Source organism: Chrysochloris asiatica, unplaced genomic scaffold, assembly GCF_000296735.1.
Source record: "Chrysochloris asiatica unplaced genomic scaffold, ChrAsi1.0 scaffold00038, whole genome shotgun sequence".
Lineage (NCBI taxonomy): Eukaryota > Metazoa > Chordata > Mammalia > Afrosoricida > Chrysochloridae > Chrysochloris > Chrysochloris asiatica.
In genome coordinates this window covers 18,444,595-18,455,573 of record NW_006408556.1, presented here as the reverse complement: position 1 = coordinate 18,455,573, position 10,979 = coordinate 18,444,595, and the positions used below count along the sequence as shown (strand labels likewise).

The window sequence follows — 10,979 nt, the reverse complement described above, 5'->3', positions numbered from 1 at the left end:
AATGTCCTCAAGGTTCATCCATGTTATGCGGTGGCTTGCCGCTTCCTTGTTATTCTTCAGTGCAGCATAATATTCCATTGCCACATTAAACAAAAAGGAAGCCTTCATTGAAAGACAAACATTCATTCTCCTGAGCAGATTCCTACAATATGTACCGGTACTGATCTTATAGGAAGCCTTTCATAAGCTATGTATTCATATATTGGGGTTATCTAAATTTGACAGGGGTTCATGATCTTTTCTACTTCCCCTTTTGAAGTGAGGTTAAACTTGGAAAATGTGAAAATAAAACATGTTTTAAGTCACTAGCAATTCAGATCTTTAATACAGGAAGGAGACCTTTAACACAGGAAGGCAGTGATTAATATCTGTCACTCATCATACAGGTCACAGTGGAAAATGTTACAAAGTTCAGCGAACAGATAGTGGAAATCAGATTTCAGAGGTTAGAGAAAGAAGGTTAAGTGGAAAAGTAGAATTCTGTCCTATCTAGCAGTTTGGCTTGCTCTTTGGGTAGACTCTACCTTTTTCTCCCAGATAACTCTGGCCATAGGACAAGTCAGAGGACATCTAAAATCTCAATGCCAACAACCATCTGCACACACATGTACAGACATGTATACATTAGGATGCAAAACGATAGCCATGTCATCAGTGTGTGTTTGTGACAGGTCCCCAGTCCTCAACTGGCTCATTTGTATTCTCACATGTTCTCTGATAGAAGGGTGGGGAACAGGGAGAGGCTGGGAGGGTGTATAGCAGGACAGTAATGACATCCAAGCACAAGTTCATAAAGGCTGGGGGTGAGTGAGAAGTTGGTAACCAATCTTCAGGAAGCAGAAGGCCAGGAAAATGGTTCTTCATCGAGACTCTCAGCAGTATGAGGTGCATCATGGGAGGTGGTGGTGGTGTGGCAACTCATAGCGACCCTGCACAGGATTTCTGAGGCTGTCAATCTTGTTTTTCTATTGCAGCTAGCAGCCCAGCTTGTAATCCACTAACTACCAGGGCTCCTTGCACACAGTAGATGTAATTGATTGGCTAACATAAAGCTTTTTAGAATTGACACAGAACTCTCTTCAAAAGTAAAGATAGTGTCTCTTAATCTTTTGTTTTCCCAGTTCCTAGCAGTGTTCACTAAATGTAAAAACATGAAATGAATTAATCATCGTTTTATTAGAGGAAACTGTTGAGTATATGTATGTACATATGGTGGTGGTGGTTATGTGTGTGGAGTCGGTTCCAACTCATAGTCACCCTGCACAGGGTTTCCGAGGCAGTAAGTCTTTACAGGAACAGAAAGCCTCATCTTTCTCCCGTGGAACAACTGGTAGTTTTGAACTGCTGACCTTGAAGTTCGAAGCCTGATTTGTAACCACTACGCTACCAGAGCTCCTTATATGTACATATACATATATATAAAGATATTTAGCACTTATGGTAATATACATAAGCAGAATTTAATATAACCCCTTTCTCTTATGCCAGTGTTTTATAATCAGCTTTTTCAAAAATCTTCCCATCTACTGTATGCCAATAAATAGCCATACTGAAAGTTACACAAAATGACCTTGGATTTTGTTCTGTTGTTGCTGTTGTGATGTGCCGTGGAGTTGGTTCCGACTCATAGTGACCCTGTACAGGGTTTCCTAGTGCTGCTATTATACTGGATTATATATACGTGTGTGGTGGTTGTTATGTGCTGTGGAGTCGGTTCGACTCATAACGACCCTGCACAGGGTTTCTGAGGCGTAAATCTTTACAGAATCAGAAAGCCTCATCTTTCTCCCGTGGAACAGCTGGTAGTTTTGAACTGCTGACCTTGTGGTTCACAGACTGATTCATAACCACTACACTACCAGAGCTCCATATATATATATATATATATATATATATATAGTTGTTAAGTACCATCGAATCTATTCCGAGTCACAACAGCCATGCATATGGTTTCTGAGGAGCAACTGGTGGGTTTGAACCACCGACCTTGTGGTTCAGAGTCCAGTACTTATTCAGGAGTCCACACACATACCCTACAGAGCCACATCAGGAATCCAGGGTTGTATACATTGTGTACATTGGTTTAAAAATCTAGTTCAGTATAGTATACTTAATCCTGAATTAAATACAAAACATCCTTATCAATACCTACGTGAGTTTATACAGTATTACTAAGTCCCATCGACAGTCTATTATAGCACATATATTTGAAAAGAAAGTAACAAATTAAAAAATCATCAATGACACAGAAATTAATAATTTATATTTAATAATTATAATGTTTTGGTAGATTTTATTCACATAAAAATGTTTAATCATAAGCAAAGGTATTAACTATGAATTCAGACAATATAGTCAAAATATACAACTTAAGGCACTACATATAAATTTCTTTAAAATACACTCATGACATTATTTACTATTTAAAAAATTGACAATACTTTCCATCTCATTCTTGTCTTTGACTGTAGCTCTGTGTATTCACCATGAAGTAAAGTCCTCCAAAAAAAAAAAAAGGAATTAAATGGATTCATCGTTAAAGCTTGTACAGGTAAGAGAGGAATCCACACAAGAACAATGAAATGCAATGTTAATCCTTCAGTGTTCCAAGAACTTTGATCTTCAAATATTCAAACCAAGTGCAAAGAATAGTAACACAAAGCCTATATATAGTACAGAGCATTCAAATATTTTATCCTATGGTTTTTTACAAGAACCTGTACATTCATAACAGCAGCAGAACAATCCCTATGTGTACGTACATTTAACTCATCTGAAAACAGTCACCCATTGAAGTAGCAAATAAACACCTCATTAAAAGTATTCCCTTTACCTTTTACTGTTGTCAGAAATAAATGAATGTTTTCCGGAGCCAAATACTTTCTACTATTCAGCAAACACAGTAGCATATTAGTCCAAACATTAAAAAAATACACATTTAAACCTTCATGTGAAAGTCTAGCTTTAATCAAAAGAGTTTCTCAGTGTACTAGAGGCATCATTGGTATGAACTGTGATCATTTTCTAAAGATCCAAATGAATTAGTACAAAGTTCACCATAATAACATATAAATGTCTCTTTGATCAAATACTTCTCATCCCATCAATATAAACATATAAAAGCAATTTATCTCATTAAAAATAAAGGTAATCTTTTTGAAAATGAAATGAAAGACAAATAGGTTTTTTGTTGAAAGGGTTAAGACACTAACAGGGCATCCCATCTACTCACAGGCTGTGTACTATGTATCTGAAACTCATAACCACCAAGCAAGCAGGGGCAATCTAAACCCACACCACTGCAAAGACCAAGAGCCACTCAACTGTATAAAATAGTCTACTACTGCGTTAGACATTTCAAGCTACGTCCACAATTTTAAGGGGAAAAAAACCCCTTAAGTTTTAAATGTGAGAGTTCAATTATTTGTTGGTTTTTTTAAAAAAATTAATCCTGAATTATATTTTTCTACTCTCTCATTCTAATCATCTTTCAATGTTTAGTGTTGTTAAGTGCTGTCGAGTCGGTAACAACTGACAGCGACCCTGTATAGGGTTTCTGAAGAGCTGCTGGTGGGTTTGAACTGCTGACCTTGTGGTTTGCAGTCCAATGCTTATCCGACATCACCACACCAGGAGTCCACAACCTTTAGTAAAATGGCCTTATGTATGTGTGTGTGTGAAACAAAAAATGAAGTCAAATTTGTTAAGAAGCAAAATTATTCCTATGAGTTTTATTTCCTATTTATTATGCTGTTCATAATACAATCAACTCTTAGAACCAGTAACATGGGTTACTTACACAGACAGGGTCTGGGAAGGCCTCTCAAAGGCCCCAAATATAAATGTCACCAAGGACCAGGCTCTGGAAATCAGCAGTAACCCAAGAAGATTATTGTTTCATTGGCACCACTGCTGTTCTTCATTATCACAGATTGTCACAGTTAATTATACTGCATATTCACTCTAAGTTATTTCTGTGTCTGCAAAACAGTGACCAAGTTTATTTTATACTGCTCAAACTTTAACGAACATACTATGAATACTAATTGCTTGTTTCATTTCAAAAGTGGTTCGTTCTATAACCCAGTTTGACCCCTAACAAATAAAGTCTGGCCTTCCACAACTCAAGTTTCTTCATATTAACTTTCAATTACTAGGAGGGGCCACCTATCAATGGCAGGACAATAGGGTTCTCATAATAACTCCTTGGCTCTGAATAAGCAAGTGAAAAGCTATCAACAGTGACTATTTCTATGAGCCACAGCAGCACTGGCCATATTGAAAGTTCACAGTTCTGAGTTTCTTTAGTCAGATGACACAGAAATTATGTAAAAGATCAAAATAGACACATTCTACTTTCAATTTCCTAACTGCTCTAATGCCTAAAAACTAACACAAGAGTCTCTTCTGACCCAGCAAAGCCAGATTTATATTCCTAATGTATCTGGAGCACTTGGATACCTCTTGTTACAATAAACAACAGGAGAATGCTAATTATGGCAAACAAAACTAATGACTTTAAAAATTATGATTTTAACTTGTAAGTTAGGAGAAAGTAAACAAATATGAACACAAAAATAGCCTTTCCTGATAGCTGTGTTTCATGGGAATGTGAAAGGCCAGCTACAGCCCAGTTCACCTTTGACTTCTTTCTAAAACAGATCACATGACTTCTGTGACTACACACGCATGCACACACACACAATAACTTACACAACAGCATAGATCAAATGTCTTTAGCAATTTTCTCTACTGTGAATTTCTTACTAGCAAAAAAAGATAAAACTCCTAGAACTTCAATACTTTCTGAGCCCAATAGTCTTAGCTGTGTTTTGCTTTTTAAAGTAGCGTTCCTTAATACTTTCATGTGCAAAATGTTTTCTACCAGGTTAACCAATGTTATTAACCTTAACAGAGGTTTACTTTCTCAAGTGTTTACTTGGGATATGAACTCTATCAAAGGCAAATATAAAAATATAGGAAGCATTTCTTCCTGGATACACAAAATTTAAGAACTGCATAAGGATTTCTGTTCTTTCATGTACAAATATATAAATTTATTAGAAATGCATGCCTACGAAATTCTGGTATGCTTGTCTTCTCATGTAAAAGATGCTTCACACCTTCATCACACAGAATGTACGCACGCGTGTGCACACACACACATACACACAAGCAGAGGGAGTATTTTTCCCCAAAGACGTTTCTAGCTAGAGCAATAGATCTGTGTTCATTAGTAAGGATGTACTAAAAAAATTTAATATGGTGCGGGTTATTTATATTGGCCAATGCACCAAACAGAACACAAAAGTAAAAAAAAAGCTAAAAAACTTAGCATGTTTGGCATGACTTCCTTGCTTTTCAGAATTAGTTTTTCATAGTATTAACAGCATTCCTTGGGTGTTATCTTTAGTTCTGAAGATACTTTATAAACACCCCCGCATATTTTACTCAATTAAGGGATCATCATCATCTTCTTGTAGCTGCAGTCGGGAAAATGCATGTGGTGCCGACAGTCTGTTCTTCATGATTACTATGAGGCATGTTAAAGTGGTTAACACCAAGAGTACACCGATGACAATTCCAATGGCTTCTGGGAGATTAATGCACCACTGGTCAACTAACAAACACTTCGTGTTACCAAAGGTTCCATTATTGGGGTGGGGTTTTAACCCCAGGATGTGGCACATCATCGGATAAATATCCACACTGTTGATTGTGTTGTGTTTGTAGCCTTTGTGAAATGCAGGACCGTGGGCCGCTAAAAATGGATGCATACTAGGCAAGGAATTATCATAGCCATGGTCACCTACTGAAAAAGAAAAAAGTATGTCAGTAAACAAGATCGTGGTTCCTGTTACAAAACAACGTATTTCTCGTCTCTGGTGGTAACATATTTGGCTGCCACCTAAAAGGCTGGCGGATGGAGTCTACCCAGAAGAGGAAGAAAAGCCCTTCTCTGGAGACAATCAGTCATTGAACACTTTATGGAACAGAGCTCTCCTCTGATGTATACGGGTTACCATGTGCTGGAATCAAGTCCACAACAACAAGTGTGAGGGCAGGTCCCTGGTTTGAGTGTGACTGTTAATCTCAAATTGGGTTCAATCCCACCCAGTAGTACCACAGAATAAAAGGCCTGGTGATTCCCTTAAGATTACAGCCAAGAAATCCCTACAGACGTTTTTACTCTGTAACACATGGGATGACTGTGAGCTGGAATCACACGCATGTGAGGTGACTGGATATATATCTATGTCTGGAGTCCTGGTGTGGTGCTGTCGGATCAGCATTCCACAGCTAACCGCAAAGCTGGCAGTTCAAACCCACACACTATTCCTTGGATACCCAATATAGGGTTGCAATGAGTCAGAAATGATTTGACGGTACTTTACAACAGCCTATCTATATCTATTAATCTATTTTATAGGAAAGAAACATTGGTGGTGGTTGTTAGGTGCTGAGTCAGTTCCAAATTATCGTGACTCTATGTACAACAGAATGAAACACTGCAACTTAGAACAACAACGAAGTTTAAGTACGATGGAGTCTTGCTAATGTAATGTCCGCCCGTTGAAATTCTAGTTAGTTGCACCAGGTGAGGGTCAGAAGTAAAAATTTCTATTTTCTTCAACTGGCTCACGCTGTTTATTTCATATCCTTCTCTCCCCATTATCCATCACTTTCTCAATCTCTCATGGCTTTAACATAATTTCTCAACTTGGTGTACGTATCTTTTAGGTCTAGGCCCACTTACTTGTCACTCTCTGGTATTGTTTGTAAAAGCCCAGCGCAAACTGCATCAGTGACCGCAAGAGTGGTAAAGCTGATGGCCCTGAGTAACTGGGGAAAGCAGCCGTGAGGGAGAGTAGTGAAGGGGGGGAGGGGGGGGTGGAGAAAATGTGCAGCATTGTCTATCTCAAATACTCCTGAGGCAGAATATAAGAAAAACGCCTGCATAACGTTCTACATACGGCTTTCCTGACATCAGCAGAACAGAGAACTGAGAAGGTGCAGAAGGGATCCTTGTACTGAATGGGAAATCTAACCACATGACTCCAAGAAGTCAGACTTGAAGAAAAAACACGACTGTCCTTGATAAAATCTCAATGCCAGAGTACCAGTCTTTTTCCAGAATGTTGTGTTATTGTACGCTGTTCTTAAGTGCCGTCGAGTCAGTTCCAAATGATAGAGAATCTGTATAGTTTCTGAGGAGCAGAAACTAGTGGGTTCGTGGGTTTGAGCCTTGTGCTAACCTTGTGGTTAGCAGCTTAGTGCTTATCCTGCACTAGTTACCTTTCATAAGCTCCCACATTTCTATCTTGTGTAGGTCACGGAGTAATGAGCATACAACGGTATTTGTTGTGTTACTCTTTTATTTGTGGGCTTGAAACATTTCATAGTGGGAAACGCTTATGCCTAACATGTAAAATTCTAAAAATACTATGTACACATTATGATTTCAAAATAAACATATAGATGTACACATATATGTATGTAGGAGTCCTGGTGTGGCACTGTAAACACTGGTGCTTAAAGTTGGTTTGAATCACAAGGACAGCAGTTCAAATTTACCAGTTTCTCCTTGAAAACCCTATACAGGGTTGCTATGAGTCAGAATCAACTCATGGCACGTACCAACAACTACATGTATATATGTACATATATATATATACATACATACATACATACATACATGTAGATGATGGTATGCCATGGAGTTGGTTCCAACTCACAGCAACCCTACATAGGTAAATTTTTATGGGAGCAGAAAGCCTCATATTTCTCCTGCAAAATGACTAATAGTTTTGAACTGCTGAGCCTGAGTTTAGTAACCTGACTCACTAGGAAACCAAAGCGCCTACATATATATGTGTATACGTGTATGTATAGATGGATATATATATACATATATATGGAATTCTGCTGTGGGCTAATGCGCCAGACTGCAAAGTCATTTGAGCTGCAAGGTCGGTGGTTCAAGTTCACCAGTTGCTCCTTGGAAACCCTATACAGGGTCACTATGGGTCAGAATCGACTTGATGGCACTTAACAACATATATATATATATATATATATATATACACACTACTGTTGTGGTGTTGTAGGATCAGCACTGGACTATGAACCACAGGGTATGTAGTTCAAACCCACCAGCTGCTCCTCAATACCCTATACAGTGTTGCTATGAGTCAGAACTGACTCGATGGCACTAAACAACTATATTGTTGGTTGTTGTTAGGCACTGCTGAATCAGTTCCAATTCATGGTGACCCTATGTCCGACAGAATGAAACACTGCCTGGTCCTGCAGTATCCTCATAATCATTCCTATGATTGAGCCCATAATTGGAGCCACTATGTCAATCCATCTCAGTGTGGATCTTCCTCTTTTTCACCAACTCTCTGCTTTATCAGGCATAATGTTCTTCTACAGGGACTGGTCCTTTCTGATAACAAGTCCAAAGTAAATGGGCTGAAATTGTGCTATCCTTGCTTCTAAAGAGATTGCTTAATTCTTGACAGCAACATCACAATTCAACTGCATCAGTTCTCCCTTGGTCTTCATATGCATGGTCCAGCTTTCACATGCATATAAGGCAAATTAAAATATGATGGTTTGGGTTAGGCACACCATGGTCTTTGAATTGACATCATTGCTTTTTAACACTTTGAAGAGGTCTTTTGCAATAGACCTGCCTAATGCAATACATCATTTGATTCCCCTTGATTCTCAGTCTTGGAAGGGTTTTGCCCTGAGGGGAGATGACTGCTTGCCTTGATGGCTCCCAGGGGAACAACTTGCTTGTTCCTGTAGTAGTCAATCAGACTGCCATTACTGTTTTTGAAAATTCCTGCCAGTCTTTCTTTCAAGTATCTTCTATTCTTGTAGCCGCTCCAGGCTGGTCTGTTTGTCTTTTCAAGTGGAAACTTCCCACCTCAGAAGATTCTGGATGGGATCAGGATTCCACCTATGGTCTTATGCAATGTAAAGGCTCCACAGGAAGCCTCCTTCAGTGGGCAAGTTCTAGTCCCATTTTAGGTATTCCAATAATTTCTAGGCTGAAGACAGACTTACAAGCTTTCTACAGTGATATTCCTGGCTATTCCTTTCTCTCCTCCTCAAGTGTCTATTTGACAATAGTAGACAAGAGAAAATCAGACTCTAAAGACAGCCAAGCATCTTAACATTATTTCCTCTCTTACCCATTCAAACCATGCCTCAATCCCTGTATCCGAGAGCTCTGTTGTTCTGTTGTGCATACATTATTATTTATTTGCCTCTGTCCCACTTACCCCATGCAAACCTGCCTAACTGTTCTCCCATCTGCCTTGTACTTCAATTCCCCTCCTTCTTGTGTATTCCACCCCCCCCCCGCACCCACACAGCACCCAAACTAGCGTCTACTCCCCATCCTGTGCTCCACCTTCCCCTCCCTCCCCTCACCCCACCCCATACACCCCGGTAACCAGCAAAGAATTTTCCCCCCTTTTAGTGTGGGTACTTTTTCTTAAGCTTTTACAATAATGGTCCCATGCATTATTTCTCCTTTTGTGACTAATTTCACTCAGCATAATGTTCTCAAGGTACATCCATGTTATACAGTGTTTTGCAGCTTCCTTGTTAACCTTAAAGGTCGCATAATATTCCACTGTGTGTATGTACCAAAGTTTGTTTATCCATTCTTCCTTTGATGGACACTTAGTCTGTCTCCATCTTTTTGCTATTGTAAATAGTGCTGCTATGAAAATTGGTGTGTATATATCTACTCGTGTTATGGCTCATATTTCTTGTGGATAAATAGCAAGTAGAGGAATTGCTGGATCATAAGGTATTTCTATTTCTAACTTTCTGAGGAAGCACCATACTCTTTTTCAGAGTGGTTGGACCATTTTGCAATCCCACCTGGAATGTAGGTGGGTCCCAGTCTCTTCACATCCTCACCAGCATTTATTGTCCTCTACTTTTTAAAAATTTTTGTGTTATTACTGGTGTGAGATGTTATCTTGTTGTTTTGATTTGCATCTCTCTAATGGCTAGTGATTGTGAACATTTCTTCATATGTTTGTTGGCTGCCTGGAGCTCCTCCTTGGTAAAGTGTCTGTTCATGTTCTGTGCCCACTTTTTAATTGGGTTATTTTTTTTCTTGTAGAGATGTTGTAGGTTCCTATATATTTTGGAAATTAGTCACTTGTCTGATGTGTCATTGCCAAAGATTTTTTCCATTGTGTGGGTTCCCTTTTACTCTTTTGATGAAGTCTTTTGATGCACACAAGTTTTTTTTTAGTATGTCCCAATCATCTATTTTGTCCACTTTTGTTTGTGTAATTTTAAAAATGTTTGGTAGTCTGTGTGTGCCCTGTATTAAAGCCCTCACACTTGTTCCTATTTTTTCATTGATGACCGTTTATATAATTCTGGGATTCACATTTAGGTCTTTAATCCATGCTGAGCTGGATTTTGTATAAGGCGTGAAGTAAAGGTCTTGTTTCAATCTTTTGCATATCGTTTTGCAGTTCTGCCAGCACCATCTGTTGAAGAGACTATCTCCTCCCCATGCAATATACTTAGGCCCTTGTCGAAAATCAGTTGGCTGTAGCTGGATGGGTTAATTTCTGGATTCTCAATTCTGTTCCACTGATCAATATATCTTTCATTGTACCAGTACCAAGCTGTTTTGACCACTGTAGCCATGTAGTAAATTTGGAAATAAGGGAGTGAGAGGCTTTCAACTTTATTCTTCTTCATAAGCAGTGCTTTTGCTTACCCTGGATCTCTTTCCTTTCCACATAAAGTTTGTAATTGATTTTTTCTATCTCTTTGAAGAATGTAATTGGAATCTGGATTGGGATTGCATTATATGTGTAGATTGCTTTGGGTAGTATTGACATTTTCACAATGTTAAATCTTCTTATCCAGGAGCGTGGTATATTCTTCCATTTTTTTAAGTCTCTTTTGGTTTCTTGTAGTAGTGTTTT

General features: G+C 38.7%; 1 protein-coding gene across 1 annotated transcript in view; it reads right to left on the bottom strand.

Annotated features, from left to right (window-relative positions):
- Window positions 1–5,447: 5,447 nt before the first annotated feature.
- Window positions 5,448–10,979, bottom strand: part of ENPP4 (ectonucleotide pyrophosphatase/phosphodiesterase 4 (putative)) — a 20,821-nt gene continuing 15,289 nt past the window's right edge. Inside the window, exon 3 of the mRNA XM_006860604.1 lies at window positions 5,448–5,809. Coding sequence (XP_006860666.1) covers window positions 5,448–5,809 — 362 coding nt within the window. The remainder of the gene's footprint in view (window positions 5,810–10,979) is intronic.